This window comes from Anarhichas minor, unplaced genomic scaffold (genome assembly GCF_050575085.1).
Source record: "Anarhichas minor isolate MPS153535 unplaced genomic scaffold, ASM5057508v1 ptg000040l, whole genome shotgun sequence".
NCBI classification, from domain to species: domain Eukaryota; kingdom Metazoa; phylum Chordata; class Actinopteri; order Perciformes; family Anarhichadidae; genus Anarhichas; species Anarhichas minor.
Window position 1 is genome coordinate 6,023,941 of NW_027466486.1, and position 22,296 is coordinate 6,046,236.

Sequence of the window (22,296 nt, forward strand, 5' to 3'; positions counted from 1 at the left end):
TCTTGAATTCAGCGTGTTCTTCTTGAAAGTGATATGTGTATGCAGAGTGCTTCCTGTCTTATCGCCTGCGGTCGTGTAGTGTTTTTGTACTTGTACAACAGTAAACACGGCTGCTTCTGCTTTGACCCTCCAATGACCCGCCTTCATAGCGGGTCTGGCTGCTTCCCAGGCTCTGTGGCAGTGTGTGTGTGTGTGTGTGTGTGTGTGTGTCCCTGGCAGCAGCTCCACGTAGTGGGGGATCTGATGAATGAGAGGGGGATTAAAATGGTCAACCATGAGCTTTTCTGTGGAGTTGTGTTTCAGGGCTCTGTGCCCCTCTGTCTCTCTCTTCCCCCCCCCCCAGAGATGCGGTTATTATTATCGCGACCAAAGGAGATGTTTGGTGTAACAGTAATTTGAGCTGGGGGGTTTGGACTGCAGCGCTCGGGTATTTTCACCTCCCTGGTAAACCGTCGGCTCAGAGCGGTGTGTAAATGTTGACTGGTGAGGTTATTTTTCACAATAGCCTCAAGCCCACATCAACCGGTTACTTGATAGAGAGGCAGCGACACAGAAGGCGTAATAGGGAGTTATTAAAGTCCTTTGAATGAGAGACCACGGCGTGTCTGAGCACATCTCATGGGATTTATAGGTGTGGGGTGGAATGTACACTTACACCGGTACAAACGGCTCCTGTAGGCACATGCTGCTACGAGCGTTTTGGACATCATCCATAATAAGATCTGAAATGAATCCAGAGATAGTGACTATAGATAGTACTATATTTTTATTTGAAGTCGGAATAGTATTTCAGCCATTCTAGCAGCATGGCTTTTTGGGGTAATGTTCAAGACTGAAACTATTTGATAGATTGTCATGAAACTTTGTACAGACATTCATGGTACCCAGATGATGAATCCAACAGACTTTGCTGATCCCCCTGACTTTTCCACTGAGGCCACCATCAGTACTTTGGTTTATGACCAAATACCTGCGACACTGTCAGTCCCAGCTGTACTAATACTTAGTAAATTACCCTAAATTCCCATACAACAAAGCTGCAGGCTCGACCTCAACCACCCTTTGTATGTATTCTCACAATCAACATCCCCCTCAGTCTTTCCTAGGACACCTGTTTTAGGCAGTGAAGCCTCTTTTTCCCTCCCACTCCTCCATCTTCCTCCTCCTCCGCTCGCCTGGAGTGCCACTGAGTCATTTCCATGGTTGACTTCACAGCACTAATTCAGGTCAGGCATCGACACTGAGGCTCAGGAGTACCAGGGTCTAAACGGGCAGCACTGTGTTAGGGTAGCACCTCCCTGCATCTGAACTTGGGACAGATTAAACCACACAAGCAGGAGACAGTGTTAACCCCTGACTCTCATCCGTATTGACACACGATAACCCACAAAGCTCTAATGAAAAGTGAGGATTTTTATTGTGCCATGTACTCTTAACTGAAAGAAGCCTCGAGACTGCAAGCATTTGAGATTCAAAAATAGGCCTTTTTGCAGCAGACATTTGAACTTGTTAAAGTAGGTAAAGCGCAGCTGTTACTGACAACGATGGCTTTGTTCTTTTCAAGCATCTAAAGTATCTTGAGCTAACTTGAATTTAGACGTCATTCAACAGTTGCCTTCCAGGAATGAAATGCAGCTGAGCACCAGGAGTCACTTGTTTTCAACCAGAACAGGTTGATATTTTGCTCTAGGACTCTCCCCACCAAATTCAACACGTCCAGGCTTGTTCACTGGAGTCTCACAAAATGCTTCTGGGTAATGTTGAAACCTATCTGGCAGTTTGAGGCAAACAAAGCAACAACCTGAGATGCAAAAAGCACTACAGATGGATAGTGCAATAACTTGAGAATCAGAGGTTGATTATTTTCACACGAAAAGTCAAATTTATCAGAGTACATTGTGCAGAGTAGATGATTTAAATTTCAGTTGCAGGGACAGAATTGCTGGCTTTCATAAAGTGAGGCGTAGCTGTTTAAGAGAAAGTTGTGTGCTGACTTTGCATTCCACAACAGCTTGTGGTTTTCCTCTTTGTACTTGACCAAATGTGCCTCATTTGTCTGCCTGCTTATTTTGCGTACCGTCAGCTGCTGTTTCTCACACACACACACACACACACACACACACACACACACACACACACACACACACACACACACACACACACACACACACACACACACACACACACACACACACACACACACACACACACACACACACACACACACACACACACACACACACACACACACACACACACACACACACACACACACACACACACACACACACACACACACACACACACACACACACACACACACACACACACACACACACACACACACACACACACACACACACACACACACACACACACACACACACACACCTTGCTGAGCTTGTTCAGCAGAAAAGCATAAAGGAGATTAACATACATGGTTGGGTTTTACACACGATCAGCTACGCACGCACACAGGTTCCGACATGGAAACGTGTTACAAACAGGTTGGTTTTTATTTTTATTGGAATACATATGGTCTGCTGTACAGTTGGCAGCTTCAAGAGACCTACATGCAGAGTGCGCCAGCCACAGTACGGTTAAAACATGCACAATGTATTAAGTCTAAAACAGAAAAAAAAAAAAAAAAAAAAAAGCCTCCCCACACAGTCCATCTGGCAATGCCGACACACTGAGAAGCAATATTAAACCATAAAAACCCATTTGATCTGATTTCATTGCATACAGTTTTGTGTTTGACACCTCTGTCTGTCAGTCTCCTTTTTCTGCAAACAAAATGAACTTATAAACACTCAGAAATAAAAATAACAGTTGATTGTACAGGCCTGATATTCTTGTATCTGTGCATGTATGTGTGTAAAAGAGATCCAGTTACATGATTCGATTCCTATTATGTTTTTTTTGTGTGTGTTTATATCTCTATATATATATATTCATATACATATACGTATGTTTCCGGGGCCTGCACGCTTCTTTCTTTGGCAGCACTTACAAAACGTACGCACTTACAAAAAGATGTACGAACCCTGAATTTAAAAGAGCGAGGGAGAACAGAGCAGCAAAGAGGTTGCAGCACTGAATGGTCCCTGATAAAAGCGGGACGACACATGGTGAATCACTCAGTACTGCGAACCTGTTCAGCACTGATAAAACACACATAGCTCTGTTTTCAATGGCTATGACACAACCCTGGGTTCTCTCTCTCGCTCTCTGATCCGTGGTGTGCCATCATGTCGTGAGAAATGTCTTGCATTAAAATAACAAACACAAAATACAGGAAGAAGTACTCTCCAGGAGTGTATTAACAATGAGGAAGAAGATATTCATCTTGCAAAAAATATCATTCTTAAAATCAAGATGGACAAATACTTAATATATTTCAATAATAAGGCCCACTTTACAAAATTACAAGTTTCCTTAAATAAAATCTATCCGATATAGCTTCCAAAATAAGACATCTTTTGTTTAACAAAGAAATCAAAACACAATTGACAGAAAACAAAAAAGAAAACCCTCAAATTGAATATGTCCCCTTAATTTCAGTATCTTAGAGACAGGGTGACCGTCTGGGGAAGCGTTGGCACCGTCTCTAACTGTAAACTGGAAATACTGTGGAATGATTTTGGCACAATGTTAGAAGGCTGAGATGCAGGCACAACAGGGTGCCACACCTCAAAGATTATTCATTCACTGAGTGCACACCAATTTCCTTTCTTTAACTGGTGGGATGATTCGGAAATACTCTAATTTGGCTGGTGCAGAAATACACAACATATCCGACTGTGGTACATTCAGCAAACCGCGACTGAAACGGAACTAAAATACAATTCTGGGACACCATTTTTTTTGACAAAGGGGACTAAAGGGGCATTAGTCGTTTGAGGTCTTAAAGTTAAGTGCTGGTTAAGTGCAGATTACAGCCTACGCCACCCAATGACACCATGACCCTGGCTTCACAATGGAGGCTTTTGAGGACAAGGGCCTGCTCGCGGCCCGAGAGCCATTTCTGCCTCGCCACTCCAATCTCCACTAAGTACATTCTAGTCTACTTAATAAAAGGGAAAAAAAAAAAACAATGACTTGTAAATAATGGATGTTTATACTTACAACACCAGAGTTTAAGAGGATTTCTGCTAACTGCTGTTTAACCACTTCTTGTCCTTGTAGGAATTTTCTATTACGACATTCACAGCCGTGTCCTAAATATCGTGCTCCAGGGGCAGCGATCATACCGATTCTCTCATTCAGCAATGTTCTGCAAAACTGCCACCATTCAGGCAGGAGAGGAACCGACAACACCTCCATTTATCACGCCACAAAAGCTGTAGAAGTTCTGAAACCTGTAAAGTCTTCACTTGAGTCCCAGATGACCAGTCAGTACATTCCACCCTGTCAACACTATACAGGCTCTTGCCACTGGGAGCAACGAATAGGACCTATAACAGCGGATCGTAGCCCAAAACACATTCAGGTCGAAGCCTAAAGCGGTCTTTATGCCGGCACGCAGAGTCCAGCTAGATTCCAGTGGACGGAGTGGATGTACAGTCGGGTGTTAGTGTGCTTTGAGGCTTGTAAGGAAGAAAGGCATCATGCATAGCAGAGGATGGAGTTTCAACTTAACCCTTTTAAAAAGCCCTGCTGTCTTTGAAGCCGGTCTCCGGGAGGGAAACCCTCCAACGTGTCATAAAAACCTACAGTTTTCAACAGCTGGGCTCTTCCTGGGACCCCGGATTCAAAGGCTCTCTCGAAGTTGGGGCGGGTGGGGGTTACACAGGTTCAGGAACAGAAGGTTAAGAAAGGTTGGAGAATGAAAGTAAAAGAGCAAATGATAGAGGGTGCACAGTATAGTTGTAGTAAGGACGGGTGAAACTGTCGGACTTATTCGCTGGGTGACACACGGGGGGGAAGTAAGGCAGGATCAAGGTTGAGGAGGGCATTCGTGTTAGCGCTTGCATCACCGAGTTGCTATATACAGTAATCCTGAACCACGGTGATGTCAGCCTCAAAAAAAGAAACAATCTCCGGCCCTGCATGCCAACTCTGACGAACACACGTGCACGTTTTTTTACTCGGGGATCTGCAGCAGCTTACAACACAGCAGTTGACATGTCGAGCTTTAAACGAGAAGCCCTCGCTGACATATTAACACACACACACACACACACACACCAATGGACGACCACACCGCGTGTATCTCTGGCAGCATGAGCTCAGGCAGAGCTGGACATTCGATACCTTCGTCTGTTTTAATTATCCCTAAAGTGGACATCACTGCCAAGCTGTCGGTCTCCCTCTCGCCTGTATTTAGAAGCCCCGAGTCAAGACATACAGACAGGATTAGATGCAGCTCTGACCTCTGACCTTTCAGCTACCCGCGGCGCTGCCCATCACAGCCTGGTGACGGGCCTCTCGCCTTCAATAAAATAACTGAACACATAGCACTGCTGTTTAGGTCTAGGCCTCCCCTTTAGGAAGTGAGAAGGAAGCAAGTATGAGAAAGAGAGGAAAGAGGGACACTTGACTTCTCTAACGTATTAAAAGGGAAATTAGAAATCGGTTGAGAAGATGAGGGATTGGGGGAAAAGATCGCTTTCCCTCTTGGTAAATGAGAAGAAACAATAACAGAGAAAGACTACATGATCATCAAGTCTTGGCGCGCGCACTAGGAGCTCTGAACAGCCTTAAAGCCAGCAGTGGCCATGAAGTGGCCACATGGCAATCCTCTCTGAGGCTGCAACCCTGACAGACAAATCCAAAGGACATAGCTTTTTGGGCGGTGCGGTCTATACTCTTTAAAAAGGATACTTTGAAGTTGGGTTGAAAAAAAAAAAATAAACTAGCTCTTTCTCAGGGAACCTTGCTCTGACATCCTCAGGGGGGAGTTCCTTCCAAGAACCTCTTTTTACGCTTAAACCAAAAATACTTTTCCGATGTTCCACACAACAATCCTCGAAAATAAAAAGTCAACCTCACAATCAGTATTGCATGTTATTTATATGACTAACAATTTGGTGCAGGTGTGAATTTGTTGGGATAATCGCTCTCTCTCTCTCTTACTTTATCTCAAGGCACAGATGAACATACTGTAGATATTTCTTGCAAAAAGTAAAAGTAGATATTAGTGAAAATGTGCATTCTGAAGGTAAACAAACAGTTACGTTTGGAGTTATCACCGATTTGTATGTAAAGCATGATGACTGACGTTACAAACATTGCATGAGGGGGGGGGGGGGGGGACAGTTTATTGATTGCATATAATCTCCTGCTTGCATAAACAGTAAAGTGACAAAGCGGCGACAGACGACCTCTCAGCAAAATAACCTGTACATGTATGAAGACTAATAAATACTACAGCTAGATGGCGGCTGGTAGGATACAGGAGAACTGAGAAATCCCGTCCCCAGCAGGTTGTGACAGCATTGAGATCCGTAACAGCAGAGGAACCAGATGGAGCGCTTTAAGTTCTTGAACAGATTTCACGTGTCCCAAGCTGTCAGTTATGGTTATTGATCCTGTCAGATAAACAGTGCAGTCGTGTTGGATCGGGGCATCAAGCCATCGGTCATTCTCAGCTGCATTCAGTAGCAACATTCATATATTTTGTGGAAGGATCAACGTCGACATCGCCTGTCGTACTGCGATAAATGTTGTGTGTCAGATCTAAAGTCCAGCAGGAGCCTAATAAAAGTCCTTGATATGCACCATTCACCTCAATGAAAACACCTTATTTGAATTACTGGCCACTACTATACTGGTTTATGGCACCCCCCCCCCCCCCCCCACCCCCACCCATTGTTGCAGTGGCACCCCTCCTGTGAGAGATTGCTCCAACATACCAACCGCATGTTGATATTTTATGGATGTGACAAAACAATACACCTGTACAGAAATAAGAAACGGAGATAAGCTGGGACAATTCGCACGGCGAACCCAGTCACATACAAGCTGAACTGTCACTTCCTTGTGATTAGGAGTCTCATGTCTTCCTATGACTGGCTGGCACATAGACCAGTATTTACAGCAGCACTGGGAAAAAAAACAAAAAAAAAAAAAAAAATGTCCACCTTGCCAGGCCAGGTTTGCTGGTAATCCGAAGTCCAATGTTCAGTAAAGACAGAAACTCCTCTTTTGCTATGGCTCTCAAATACATGAATGAGGACAGTTGCAAGAGCTGTAAAACAAAGCACCATGGAAATTGTAGCATGGTTTGAGGTTATAAACAATATCCCCCCCAATTATTCATTTTTCTACATGTGCATTGCATTTCACTGCGTGCAAACTACTTTTCTTTTTTTTCTTGATATGGTTGAGCAGAAAGGGAAAGGATAATGCAGAACAGGAAGCGAATTACAAAGAATCTAAATAACTGGTGAAAATGGGGAAAAAGCATAAATAAGGTCCCGGCCTGTCAGAATTCATCTGTGTGTGTGTGTGTGTGTGTGTGTGTGTGTGTGTGTGCTCCTTAAATGCAGCCAACCAACAATCCTTTAGGCAGAGTACATGCTGAGTCACAATCTTTCAAGTGCTCTTCATTTATTACTTAGAAACATGCAAATGTTCACTCAACATCGAAGACTCCAAATTAAATCCAGTTTTGAGGCTGCATGCCAGAAAGTGGTGACATGGGCTGAAAATGAACCAAAAATAAAAAACGTGCACATGTTATGTGCAATAATTCGCTTCCTGTTTTTGGTCACATTACAAAGTTAAAGATCTACTAGTTTGTGAAGAACTCTGCATGAAGATGCAGCCCTGTGAGATGAAGACGCATCTTAAACATTGTACTGCTGTTGATTGAAGATTGGGGGGGGGTTGTTGTTTTTTTTCAGTGATGGAGAAAGGTTGAAATTCTGATGCAGAAGCGATATATCCAGCTCCATTGAGGTCACTGTAATGGTCCTCTGAGGAACGTTTTGAGTCCTTCTTCTTAAACCCTTTCTGGCACACAGGAAAATCCCCAGCCGTCCTCAACATGCCAGCCTCTCCCTTGTCAAGTTTCGAGATTACACTATAATACATCCAACACGAGAAGCAGAAGAGGATACATGGGCTGGTGAGGCGACCTCCAAAACACTGTACAGGCACTGTCTTTCCATTTATGCCTCTTTTGGGACAGAGAAAGTTCCGGATAGGAAGAGCTGTTCACGTCTCAGCACACACTCGGGGTCAGCGTAAGGATGTCAGGTCTGTGGTTTGTTGTACTATGTGGCTGCAACTGCTAGTTTTCTTTTCTTTGCTATAAAAGCTGTGGATGTTGACTTTTGGAGATGGAAGCCATTAGTTGATGGGAGACTGATGTTTTGGCTCTTGTGCCATTGAGAGCTTGATGGAGTGCTGTCAAGAAAAAAAACAAAAAAACCATTATTTTAACATAACTATTCATCTTCTTTTGACATGATTGGTCCATAATTTCCAAATAATTTCCAAGAAAGTGTGCCAGAAAGAACAAAGTCATTTTGTACTAATTAAGCTAAATTAGTACACTTACCGATGAAAATCTATTTCCAGAAAACCTCAAGTCTTTTCATCAGCTGAACAAGTATAATATGAAATTTATGTAACATGTATGAAAAATGACTTTTCTGAAAAGAAGTGAATAATAAATGAATATTAACTTGGGTTCAAATAGAGCTTTTCTTTAAAAAATAAAAACAACAACCTCAAAATGTCTCCTAATTTGTGCTCAAGTACATCATTCTTCCCAGGAAACTGCTGAGGAATCAGGAAAATATTCAGAATTATTAACAATTCAGGATTTCTCCCTCACGCTTGCTTGCAGGTTTAGCTACAGCACCGTTCACCTGGAATTGCCTTGCTCGTGGACCCCTCAGCAGGGTGGATGGATGCTAACTGTTACATGCAGGGAAGCTGGGGCTTCCCACTGGGGGTCACTCTAGTCATTAAACTACTGCACTGCTGCGCTGTGAAATGTGCTACAGCAGCGTCAGGTCAGCTTAATACTGAAAATTCGATTTGAAACCTCATTAGGAGATGTGACATCATTCCAGCAGGGGTAATTAAGATCAGTTTCCTTTAATTGTTTAGTTTCAGGAGACAAAAGAAAAAGACCCTGTCCTCTCCTACCTGTCCTCTTGCTGAAGAAGTGCTGCTAAGACCCCAACTGGTCTAATGATGCTCAGAGTGACGATGACTCCATGGTCGGCTCCCCGCTCCACTCCTCCCTTCAGCTCTGGCCCCTGGCCCTTGACCCCGACTGGACCACAGATCCCCTCTGGAGGAGGCCCCCGCCGTCTTGGACGCCCGGTCACTAGAGCTCCCCAGGTGATGAGAGTCGCTGCCGGGCATCTGCCGCCTCCAGGAGGCTGGACTGTCGCTCGGGCTTGGACTGGGCTCCGCGCTATCAGCAGCCTGGAAAGGTTAGAAAACGTGATAAAGAAAAGTCTTGTTCCCTTTCAGAATTGGCAGCCGTGGCAAGTTTAACACGTGGGTTGGTTTGGCATTTGCATTTGTCAGAAACACAAACATCACAACAGAGGTCAATTCTTTCAATCCCATATTCTGGAGTTGTGTTAGGAGCTCTGGGCATTTTGTTTGGACTTTTGTATTATGTGGGCATTAAATAGATGCTGCTTACGTTAACTGGTGTGTGACAGGGAAAGACTGCCATGTGGACTTCTGCCAGGGGAAAAATCCCCAACCAAAAACCCCAAACATACCCCAAGCTGAGAGATTTATAATTTGGTGGGCTGACTAGAAAACAAACCCAACGTTACTAGTCTGTGGTAGCTACAGCGGCACGTCCCCTCTCATAACCTCAGCAACCCTGCTCTAAGAAAGCGAGAGTTAGATGACGATGCAGTTCCTAAAGCACACAGAAACAGCACCCCGCTCCTGTAATTTCAGCTTTAAAAAAGCACCATAATTAGTGACATTTGGTGGGTTGGAGTTGGCTTCTGGTGCAGTTTTAGAATGCATTCTCACTAATTGGCTTTAATGGTGCCCTGCTGGACTGCCTTTCTCGGTCTCCAGGGGTAACAGACAGGAAATCAGTCACCAGCGAACCCTGCCAAGTAGGCGTGTTCAGTGTGGTCACTTCCTGCTCCAGTCACCGAAGGGAGGAAACGGCATATTCTCCTTCTATGGTAAGCCACAGCTGCAAGACCGGGGGGCTTTTACAAGGTTGCCAAGTAATGCACTTCCAGTGTTCCTCCTACAATCAACAGGAGGATTGTGCTTTGTTCAACATATTGTAATAGGCTTAAAATAACAAAAGTTTGAAAAAAATACACCTGACAATAAAGATTTGGCATGTATTAAAAGAAAAAGCTTGAAAATGATGAAGTGTAACACGCAATAGAAGCAAAACATCTTTTAAAAGACGTGTGGCTTCAGTCGAGGGAAAATTAGTAACTTCTGTGCGTGCGTGCCAACGGAGAGCTTTTTCCCCCCATGTGGCTGAAAGTTAATTTAAGAAAGTATCTGGGCAAGAGCAACGTCAGCCTGTAATAAATGCTGTTAAGTAAGTTAATGTGCCGCAGCAGAGGAAATCTACTGGAACAGCAAGTGCTGCTGTCATCACAGACCTGCTCCAGCTCACACCTGAAGGCCTTCAGCTTGGAAAACACGCTTTTATAGGCCGCTATAATCAGAAACGTTAAATCACGTCTGGCAGCACAGAGTGATAATTTGACACCATAAAAGAAAACCAGAAACGGTAGGACGAAGAAAAGCAGAGTACATATCTCGTACCAACTTGGTTAGTCATGTTCTGTGATATTTAAAGGGATAATTTGACATATTGGGAAATACAATTATTCACTTTCTCTTTGTGAGATAAGACGATCGATGCCCCTCTCATATCTGTAACAATGTTGCGTTGTGGGCGAGTCTTTCTGAGCTAAGCTAACCAACTGCAGATTCATATTTACTGTAGAGACATCAGAGTGGTGTCAATCTTCTCGTGTTTTAGGCTTTTATACATTTCATACATACTTTCATGAGAAAAGGAGACTCTTTGTTAGAATTATCAATACAGTTTACTTTGAAAACCAAAAGACCACTGTGAGAAAGCTCTTCTTTCTAATGCAAAACGAAGGCCAGCAGATTTAAGAAGTAATACAAGTAGCGCGTCAGAGCGTCTGCAGAAGAAATTATATCCCTACTTTAAATCTGTCTGCCCTTGGTCGCTCGCCCAATTTTAAAAAGGAATGGGGATGTCTTGCCAACCCAAACTCTTAAATCACCTCTCCAGCAAGACAACACTCTTGACACTCCAGGTGAAATGTTTCAGAAAAGGTCAAAAATGTGTGTTTGATTTTCCCTGGTGATGATCTGTTTATTGGTTATGATTTATAAAAGCCAGTCTTTTATAGCTTTTCATGGGGCGTTTGCACAGTGTCTGTTGTTTGATGCTCTACAACTTTAGCTGCTGCACAGACTCTTATTCCAGAGGGATTTTTCTGCACGGGTCAGATCAGGCAAATGGTGAGCAGTAGACTAGCCAGGATCCCACACTTTACCTCGCTGCCGCTGGTTTATGACTCAACAAAGGATGTTTTGGTATCTCGTTCATCGGCCATATCGGCCCCGCTGTCCTCGGCCAAACATAAGTTCACGGTTCATTCGTGTCCGGGCTGAGGTTTCCTACAGCTACAGCGGGAAGGAATCACTACAGTACTGTTCTGCTCTGTACTCAAGCAAGCACCATTTTAACACTGACGTTTTATTTGTATCTTTACGTGTGTTTTGGACCAAGTCCTGTATGGTACCATATGCCAATCCATCAAATAAAATAAAATAAAATAAAATATCACTGTCATGGTGGTGCTATAGTTAAATTGAGGGGTCAACAAAGTCAGTGGACTTCATCCTCTGGACGCCATGAATGTCTGCATAAAATGTCAAGGCAATCGGTTGTTGATATAGTTTGTTCTGGACCAATGTGGTGAACCAAATCCATAGAGCCGGGCCACTTGAGTGGGAAAAACGTTGCACTGTAAACATTGGTTTGGACAAACCAGAGGCAACAGTCAAGGTTAAACAGTCCGCCATTGATTTGGATCATGACAACAAAAACGACCTTTCATTAGATGAAAAGATGTCATTCTCTGTGCACTAGAGGTTTGAATAAATGGCATCCAAATAATTTATACATGAGGTTCAGGAAAGAAAGCTAATCAATAAGCTGTCAGTTTTCCCAGATCGCTCCAGGGTGCTTAAAGGAACTGGGAGTGTTGTCTCCTCCTTAATGACTATTTATTGATCGCTGATTTTCAGTCGGCACTACTCTGATCACTGGGAAGCCTTTGATGTAAATGGTTACAAAGACACACATTTTTCAACCAATCTTTTAATAATGAAAGAGAATTTAAGATGTCTGAAACTACAACATCAGATTTAAACAGCTGCTATTCACATGCAGTCTGGCTCAGGCTTCATTCACCAAAGTTACAAAGGAGAAAGAAAGGACGTTAACGACATTCTCCTTCCATTAACCCACATGCCTCCATCTACAAACGTGTACACAAACCTCTTCTATCAACTTTTGACACAGCAATCACAAACTAATCCCAACCTCCCTCTGTCCTAACTACAGCTGTATTTATCCAAACCTCTTGGGAATGGATGCTGTTCAGACCACTGAAGTGTTCTGAGAATCCAAACCCAAAAATGATCAGCTGTGCTCCAAGACATGCTTTGAAGCATAATTATGGATTGAAGTACGTTTTTTTTGTTGCACACAGCAATTTTTCTTCATAGTTGCTATCCAAACAGAGTGACCAGTTTATCCATTTAATATCAAAATCAACATGATTTTAAAGTACCGCAGTGTCAACTAAGTGGGTTTGGGAAATTTCCATAGCATAGTGCATAGCTGACAAAAAAAGGTTACCACATGAGAGACAGGACAGGGACTCAGGGCTTTAGGATAACCAGGGCTATCAAGGATGAGTGATGTGGGACAGGTTCAGAAAGAGGAGAGCGCTCCTGAAAAAGCACTAGAGTCAAGGCCATGTAGTAAAACTGATGCGGGCACTGACCCCGACAGAGCTTCTCAAATACACAACTTGAAGCCACTTTGCTCATGTCGGGGCTTGGATGACATTACATAGGAGGGCGGGGAGGCGTCAGAAACAAAAAACAAAGCTGGCTGTCCCCTACTGCTCTTTCTAGTCTATAGCAGTGTTGAAGGGGGGGGGGGGGGGGGGGGCGTTAAGGGTCGAGGCTCATTGTTAAGACAGATTTCATTGAGCCCATTGAGGCTAATAAGAGGGAGGGGCCCTGTAGGCAATTAGAGCTCTAACGTCATGTTTGCTGGTGTGTTTTTATGCAATGGACCTTCTGTGTGTAGATGAAAGACCCAAACGGTGTTCATCGTCTTTGTTGTGACTGAAGCAGAGTGGTGTGTATTCATGCGAGTGACGGATGCTGACATTAAACTACATTTTAACATGTTAAAATGTTCTCAATAAGATATTCAGAGCAGAGGGATTGCCTCCACACGGCTCTCAACATGACGACGGCCGAGAAGGCGGCTAGCAACTAATGGTGCCAACAGCAAGAACAGCGCAAACAACGGCAACAGAGCTAACAGTGTTAACTTTAGGGGAAAGCGTGAGTCGGGCATTATGCTTCCGTGACAAAGCCATGGCTCGGGATGTCATAATTCAATATTAGCTTTTCAGCACTTGATAGTTGACACACACTAAAAAAAAGGGTTGCCTTAGGGAAAGTTCTCAGAGGAAGAGAACCCATGAAGCCTAAACGCACTGCACGACTTTGGTGCAGAACACAACCAGGACCCTGTAACCTGCTGAAGTCCTGGTCCTGATCTGGTCAACATCCCTTCAATATGCTACTTCTAAAAGAATACCCCATAGAGCTATACAAATGATGACGTTGTGGTTTACCCAGGTGGCAACCTGCGGTTAAAAAAAGATTATCATCTACAGGCAATCTCTGTGTGCTGTGTATATATACACAGTATATATGTAAGACAAAGACAGTTTAAATGAAGGTGAAGCTAATGTGAGCAAACATGATGGATGAGACAGCTGACACTTTGCATGTATGTGTTGGTCTCCTTGGCAACATCCAGTTTATTTATAGGGGAAAACACAGAGATTTTACCCAAAGGCCTCTAGTCCAGCATAGTTTGTCAAACTGACAGACTGATGTTATTGTAGCCATGGAGCCCACTCTGTAAGCAGTACTACGGCCATTTGACAATATATTATATACCAACAGACAAGTAAGTTAATACTGTAGCCCATTAGTAGTTGTCACCTCATCTTTCTAAAGACTTGTATACACTTTCACACTCCATTAATTGTAGCTATGCACACAATCTTACATGTTAACGCATAGGCACACATACATGAAATTAGTGGGCTCAATCGGTGTCTTTATACTTAATTGTTTATAATGTAGCTCCACAAAAGTGTTGAAGTCATACGGCAGATTGTGATTACATTACATTTTCCCCATTGTAAAAGAAAACCAGAAGCCTAAAATATAAGCTCTTACACAGTAACAGGTGAAAGATTCATGTATGTGGATCAATATACAAACACACAGTGATCCAATGCATGCACTAAGTGGGGGTGAGCAACCGTTTTCTTTTAGTAATGTTTGTGTAGAATAGCCTGGCAGGGGCACAGACCGTGGTGGCACATTTAAATGAAAGCTATTTTCTTCTCCTTGAGGTTTTCTGAACCCTCTTTTCCCCCTGTTAAGGTCTTTTTCATTTCCATCCTCCCTCTTTTTTCTTTTTTTTTTTTTGTCCCACCCTTTTCTCTTTGTGCTTACTGGGGCAGCAGGAGTGGGGCCTACAGAACTGCTGTGCTAAGCTTGAAGTCGCAGAGCCTGGCGTCAGGGAAAAATACAAGCTGAGCTCTCGTGCAAAGTGGACACACCAGGAGCTCAGCGCTGTGGTTGTACTTTCTGGACTTTTATCTGCAAGACAACCATTTGCAGAGTGGTACGGATAAGGCCTTCACCTGCGTAGCAATGCAGGGTATTTAAGAAGACACATTATGCAGTAATAGTGCCGTCACATGTTTGTTTAATGCCAGAAAGGTTTGAGAAATTTAAAGCAGACACAAGGACTCATTTTCTAAGAAGGGAGGAATTACATTTTAAGTGATTGAGTTACTTTAAGTGACTTCCACATTGTCAAAACACTAAACACTCCAAGCATGTAAAATTACCAGCCACACTTTGCAAAACCATGACACTTGCTTTGTGCTTACCATTTGATGAAGACTAATAAATAATTAATTTATATTAACACTTTCTGTCTACCTGGATCATGTCAAAAGAACACATCTTATGAGAGCAGAAAAGTCGTCCTACCTGTGGTTGTTGTGTGTAGGATCGGCCCCAGGACTGAGCGGTAACAGGTGCGTGGGGTACGATCTTTCCCGGGCCTCTTGCTTCCGTGGTGGGAGACTGTGAGCGTTTGCCTCTGCGAATCACGGGGTCCTCGACCTCTCTGGTATTAGTGACCACACTGTTGATCCTACGCATGTACACCTGGGACAGGGAGCAACACAAAGAGCAACATTATGCAGCTATAAAGTAGTTCATATCCTCCAATTTATTGTTAACTTTGTGTAAAGAACGTACTCATTTGTCTCATACATTTGTTCTTTAGCTCACCTCTGCAGGGGATGGCTTGACTCCCCTCTGTGCCTCGGCATTCCCACCAGCTCCTGTTCCACTGTTTATTGTTTCTTCTGTGTCAAACGTGGTTGCCCGGTAAGCCCTCCATGTTGTTGCGACCTCTGCTTCATCCTCAGACCCCCCATCAGTCATGGTCCCTGCACCTCCTCTTCCTCGGCCCGACTCATCCGTTGACACAGTGTCCCGGTTCTTCCAGGTGCTTCTCACGGTCACATTCTTCGAGTCTGGTAAACTGTCTTCTTGGGAGTGCTGGCCTTGTCTTTGGTGTATCCAGCTGGTGACCGTGGTGGTGCTACTGCTGCTGCTTTCGAAGCCTGACTCTGTGTCGTTGAAGTCTGCAGAGGTGGTGTCCATGGACTGGAGGCTGAAGTTGCCGCGTTGGCAGCACAGGTGGCTGGTGGTGGTCTCCACTCTGGAAGTGTTCTGGTGTTTGGACCTTGATGAGGAATCACTGGGGTCGTCTACTATGCAGTCCTGGTCTTGGCACGACCGCAAGGTGATCTCACTTTTGGGAATGGAGATCTCATACGGGACAGAGATGCTGCCATGGTGCTCACTGCTGGGGCCTGGCAATGAAGAAAAGTATATCCAATATTTTCCAACCAAAACATTTTATAGTTGCAACAAGCTGACAGTAAGAGTAACAAGACAGTAATGCAGCTGCTACAGCTAGATGGTGAACATTGTAAACGTTATACCTGCTAAACACCAGCATGTTATCATTGTCACTGTGAGCATGATAGCATGCTGACATTAGTATTTAGCTCAAAGCACTTCTTGAATACAGCCTCACAGAACTACTTTTAAGTCTTGCATTTTTACACAACACCTCAAGTTCAAATAGTTCAAATAAATTGTATCATAGCACCTGCACTGTTAAAAACATGACTGCCATCCTTTACCGTCCTTACCTATGAGGATGTTACTAGTGGAGGTGTGGCGTTCTTTGATCGGCATGGGCTCACTGGACACACTGCTGCTGCGACTGCTTGTTCTTGAAGAGCTTGGGTCATTGGGGTAGATGGTTATACTACTGGTCATTTTACTAGTGGTGGTCACCATGGGTTTGGTGGAGATTTTGGGTTTGCCATTTGTAGACAACGGTTCTGAAATCATCACTTCCTTCCTGTCGATCTCTACGATCGCAGGCTTGATGACAGCTTTGGACCTCAGAGCCTCGCGTGGGCTGCACACTCGCTGGATCTCGATCTCCGATGCAGTATGTGTGGACCCCTGGTGGCCTCCCTCAGCTAACAGTGTTCTGTTGTGGAGCTCTTCATCAAACGAGCTCCTGGAAGAAGAACCCTCTGAATGGGAGTCATGGACATGGGGGTATCTAGGATATCTGGGGGTTGCAGTCCTACTGCTTACAGTTGAAGTAGTCGTCTCAGTTACAGGCTCTAGTTCAGAGGGCCTTGAACCAGTATATTCTGTTTCAGAGGCAGATGAATGACCTTCTGACCCCTGGTCATTGGGCAACAGTGGAGTGACGGGGGATCTGAAGGCTGCGTAGGCCCCATTGGCTTTGGACAGGGTAGGGGCGACAGATCCAGAGACAGATTCCTGAACTTGGTCTGTTGATTCCTGATCTGAGGCAGACGCTGTGTCCTTCTCTAAAGCAGAGATACTGTTGATGGTACTTGAACTATTGGGCACTACATAAGAGTTGTTTGATTCACCATCACTACCTACGTATAGTTTTGAAAACGTTTCTACTTTGCCCTTTTTATCATCCCCATCAGTCTGTTTGTGAGCCGTCCTCAGTGGCTTCTGGTCATTAACTGCTGGAGGGTAGCGGCTAAGAACAGGCGCTTTCTTAATCTCAGTAGAGGAGGCGTTTACAGAGCAGGGAGTGGTTCCTCTCGTCTTTTCCTCACTGCCTCGTCTTGTGTCTCTGTTTCCGTTATCAGAAGAAATCGCAGTAGCTGGGGTTTTGGGTGTCCTTCTACTCTTGTGTGCAGGACTCAGGGCTCTCCTCACAGACTTGGGAGAGCTCTCCTCTGAGTGGTTGGGATCTTTGCTCCTCAGCTTTGTCTCTTTCTTATGCTGAGGAGAGAGCTCCCTGTTTCTGTGTTTGGGGGAACTCGGCTCTGAGACGGTTGCAGCACTCCTATATTTGGGTTTCTCTTGTCTGAAACATCCCTTCACAATACTCTCTTCATTCTCAGCTTTGCCATTCTCCAGGACTTTAACAGGGCTGTTGGGGCAAATGTTGGTGCTTACATTGCCGTGTTTATCCACATTACTGGTTCCATTTCTTCCAATTCCACCTTTCAGCTGCGTCCTGAGCTGTTCCACTTGCTCGTTCAGTTGGCGAGCACGGTTTCGTTCCATCTGGAACTTCTCATGAAGTTCGCCATTTCTGGACTCTGAACTCTTTAGATCCTCCTCCACTATCTCCAGCTGTTTAAGGCGATTCTTCAGTCTCTCTACTTCCTGTGTCAGCTCCTTTACTTTGTTGTCCTCATCCTGGGAGCCTTCAAGACCGCTGTTCTTCTCATTCTCAGATTTGTTCAAAAGACCGATGTTGTCATCAGCGAGCTTCAAGTACTCAAGGCTCTTCTTGCGTCCAGCCAGTTTACCCGTAAGGAGCCCTGTGGATGAAAGCTCATCCTCAATTCGTGACCTCATGAAATCTGCACGACCGGGGTCTGCAGACAGGCCAAGGTAATTCTTCTGGTGCTCCAATTTTTCTGTCAGCTTCAGAATGAGCTTCTCGTCCTCCCTCTGTTTCTCTACTAGCCTCTTACGCTCACTCATAAAGGTTTGGGTGAATCCTTTGAGTTTCTCAAGATCCATAGCCAAAGCCTCCTCTGCTCTCTCCAGCTTTGTCTCAGAGCCCTCCACCTCCTTCAGACGTGCTTTGAGGGCCTCCAACTCTGACGATAGCTTCTTGGTCAAGTTCTTTTCCTCATTCAGGCTCAGGCAGAGCTGGCTGCAGTCAGACTTGCTTTTCCCAAAAGCTTCTTCCAGTTTCTCCAGTTCCGCCATCCTCTGTTGTACACGTTCAATCTCGGCCTTTAGCTCCTTCGTCAGGCTTTCCTCTTCTTCCAGTTTCTCTCTGACTGTGCGGCAGAGATCCTCAGCTTTGCGTACCTCCTCATCCTTCCCCTGAATCTTTAGGAGACGTTTCCTAAGGTCCTCCACGTCTCCGAGCAGAGATGAGTTGCTGCCTTCTCCCTGGATGACTCTGTCCTGTAGAAGAGAGAGAGAGAGAGACAGTGTTCAACCAATCATTAATCTATTCATGGAGTAAATTTCTATTCCACTCATTGCTTCCGATATGCACACACAAACAAACACTGTCTGAAGTCATCCAGTGCTCACCTGCAGGTCAAGTAGCTCATCCTCAGCCTTCTGCAGCTTGTTGGTTGCTTCTTCCAGTTCATCCAGTCTTCGGCCGAGGTTCTGTAGCTTGTGCCGCAGGTGGCGATGTGTCACGTCTTTATTGTCAGACATGGCTACAAAATTCTTTGTGTTTTATCTGTTGTGTTTGCTTTGTTGTTCGGATTATTTGATGACAATGTTTTGGGAGGTCCACATTTGTGTGGAAGTGTTATCAAGTCCTTTCTTGGGGAAAATACTCTTTTCCCCCAGCGTTCTGTCCGTCACTGTCGCTTTAAGACCTTGAAGTTCCCTCAGAGTGGCGTTTAGCAGACGAATCTGTCATCTGTAGGAGGGAGAGAGGAAATAACACTTTGTCATTGACAAATAAGGAATGACTGTCATTTGCGTTCTCGAAACATAGCTTAGTAAGTGAGGAAAAGGATCGCACAACAGAACAGTCACATTTTTATACTACAATAAAAACACTCAAACACAATTTGCCACTTACAGAAACTGGCTAAATTGTATAACAATTACAAATATGACAAGTAGTATTAAGTGGACATAATACGAACACTGCACCTCTCTCTTTCTTGTTTCCACTGAACCACCATGCATTTCACCTTGCCTGTCCCTTGAAGGAGATGGAGGTGGCACTGATTACATGTTATGTGTGAGTATGGGGGTTTCAACATGCCTGCACAGGCTTGAACACACAGACACACACTTTGTAGTCTCCCTGCTGCTGTTGTATCCAACATTGATTTGTGCTTGCTTGCGTGCGTGCTTCTGCTGACAGCAGCATATCTCAATAACAGACCTCCTTCACATCCCCCCCCCCCCCACCCCTTTGCACACATGCACCGCCATCACCGTGGCAATCATGACATCACAGGCCCCTCACAACACTACAGTCATGGTCACATGGGACAGATGTGACGATAAAGGAAAAGTGACAGAGACTATTGGGTAGATATCTACACACACACATATATATACATACACATATATATACACACACACACACATACACACATGTAATATCGATCTGTGGGCCCAGCATGCAGCTAATCTGATGAGAACACCACAGCATGGCCTCCATAGATCAACCAGCTGAAGCTGTCGTCTCATGCATGATTCAGATAGTGTGCTTTCCTAAATCCCATTACTCCCCCTTTCCCTTTCATTCTGGTGAGCTTCCCCCACTGACCACGCAGGAAAATCGACCTGAGGGTAGGACATAACATCTGCACACATCATCACTTATCGACCCCCTGACAGGCGGCTCCATGCCTCCTCTTTCCCTTAATCTACAGCACCATGTTCAAAGATTGCCTCTCTGAAGCTACAAACCACGACATTTAAAGACTAGTTTTCCTTTACATTAAATAACTTTTACTGCTGCAACCAATGCAGTAAATTGTCTCAGTCTTTTTTATCTTTGTGCGTACATGATATACAACAAGGTATAACTTGCCATTATGGTTTACTCCAGCATAGTTTCAAATATTTTCAATCGTTTCATTTGGTGTAAGAAACCCAAACCACTTTCCCCACAATTCATTAAATGTCTTGTTGAACATAAACCAAGGCAATACGCTTTGAAAGTCAATATGGCAACGATTACTTTAAGAAAAGGCACAATGTGAACTCAAAGCGTTTAGCTGTAGCGTTTTAATTATTCTTTACTTTCATGAGGTCTAGTGGTTTGGTAATCTTCTCAGTGAGTACAAGACTTTGAGGAAATACTGCAAAGTACACAGACTTAAGAGGGGAGCAGGGGAAAAGACAAACTGGGAAAAATGTGGGAGAGAAAACTGCTAGCCTTGCTGTCGACTTGAATGCCGAAACACCTTAGTCAATAAAGTCATTTTTTGGGCTGCATAGCGTTGCCCAGCTGTGGCTTGTTAAGTGAGTTGTAGACCAATTTTTCTCTGTTGTCTTGAGGTGGTCGCTGTGATCCAAACCTGTCCTGACTGATCCTGTTCCAGTAGAGTCCAAAAAAAACAAAAAAAAAAAAACTATGAAAAATTCCCATGTATCTATTAAAAGCAGAGAAGGCTCACTAGCTCACCTAGCTACAGTTAAATTCTTCATGAGAGCCTTTCACACTGCACTAAGCAGCCATGTTACCAGTGAAAAGGTTAAGAGAATAACTAACTGTTCTGACCCCCTTAATAATAAAACATCAAGTTCAGACTTCATTATTTTCCCTATGACAGATTCCTTATGATCTTACTGTTGGGTTTTGGGCCCCTACATGATTTCTGAAACAACTCGGGACAGCCGCTCTGGTTGAGCCTCGTCCTGGTTAATAATGGCGTTTCCTTGGTCCAGCTACTCCCGTCTTGGCAGGCTGCCTACCTCTCCTTTCATTCTGCCTTTATTTCTTTGCCAGCTTTCTACCTCCCACCCTCATCTCTCCCCTCCATCTCTCTCAGACACGCACACCAGCATGGCCAAGTGGGCGCTTTAAAAGGAGCGGCGGTGCGTGCAAAGCGATTCTGGCAAGGGCCCCGCCTCTGCCAAACCAATCAACATACCTGATTCACATATCGCAAGGGCTGGGGCCTCAATAGCTACATTGGGGATAAGACAGGAGGCGGGAATAGACGGATGCTGAGTGAGATGGAAAGGGAGGAGAGAAGTAACGAGAAGATGCAGGGCGGTAGAGGGAAAATCAGAGTCTTATTTAGTCTTGGAACACAAATTTCTTCAATTTAGGACCACGGCCCACATAGATATGTGTTCATGAACCCTAATATTCATCTTCAAGGCTGTGGAACAATAAGCAAAATGTGAGAAGCTGTTTGGCCAAAAACGTGGAGAAACGGCGGGAAAGGAGAGAATGTGGTCGGAAGGGATGTACTCAAATTGAACAGTTTCATTTCACATTTTTTTGTGTGTCGTTTGACAATTATAGAAAACCTGGAAGGGGGTAGGAGCTGCGAGGCAGAGGAACTGACCCCTTTTACGCAGACAAAGTCCTCATGATGGACTAACCAGGGCACCGCCAGTCCCTCGCTCTGCCTCGTCTGCTCTTAACCAGGCCACTGTCGGGCTCTCCAAAGCACTCTCTCTGCAGAAGCCCATTCCTAAGCAGGGCACTGTCTGGGTTTCATGGCAAGGGCCCAGGGAGTATACAAAAATATTTCTGAGATTTTGCTTTAGTCTGCTCTGAGCATCAACTGGATCAGGACAATTTGGAGTCCAGATTTGATTTCAGTCAAAGAAATTTCATCGAACACATTCTTGCGATTGTCTTTGCCACGTAAGGCGATACAGCATCTGTAACTAAACTCA

At 44.4% G+C, this 22,296-nt stretch overlaps 1 protein-coding gene across 3 annotated transcripts in view; it reads right to left on the reverse strand.

The window, feature by feature from the left end:
* Positions 1-7,835: 7,835 nt before the first annotated feature.
* The window catches only part of luzp1 (leucine zipper protein 1), a 37,946-nt gene continuing 23,485 nt past the window's right edge, over positions 7,836-22,296 (reverse strand). For 2 of the 3 annotated variants that reach the window (XM_076108173.1, XM_076108172.1), the window contains 6 exons: positions 18,994-19,336; positions 16,578-18,861; positions 15,643-16,232; positions 15,337-15,516; positions 9,106-9,390; positions 7,836-8,355 (listed from right to left, as the gene is read on the reverse strand). In XM_076108173.1, coding sequence (XP_075964288.1) covers positions 9,148-9,390; positions 15,337-15,516; positions 15,643-16,232; positions 16,578-18,861; positions 18,994-19,125 — 3,429 coding nt within the window. In that variant the 5' untranslated portion in view covers positions 19,126-19,336 and the 3' untranslated portion in view covers positions 7,836-8,355; positions 9,106-9,147. Of the gene's footprint in view, positions 8,356-9,105; positions 9,391-15,336; positions 15,517-15,624; positions 16,233-16,577; positions 18,862-18,993; positions 19,337-22,296 lie in introns of those variants that run through there. The other variant, XM_076108174.1, reaches the window with a different exon arrangement.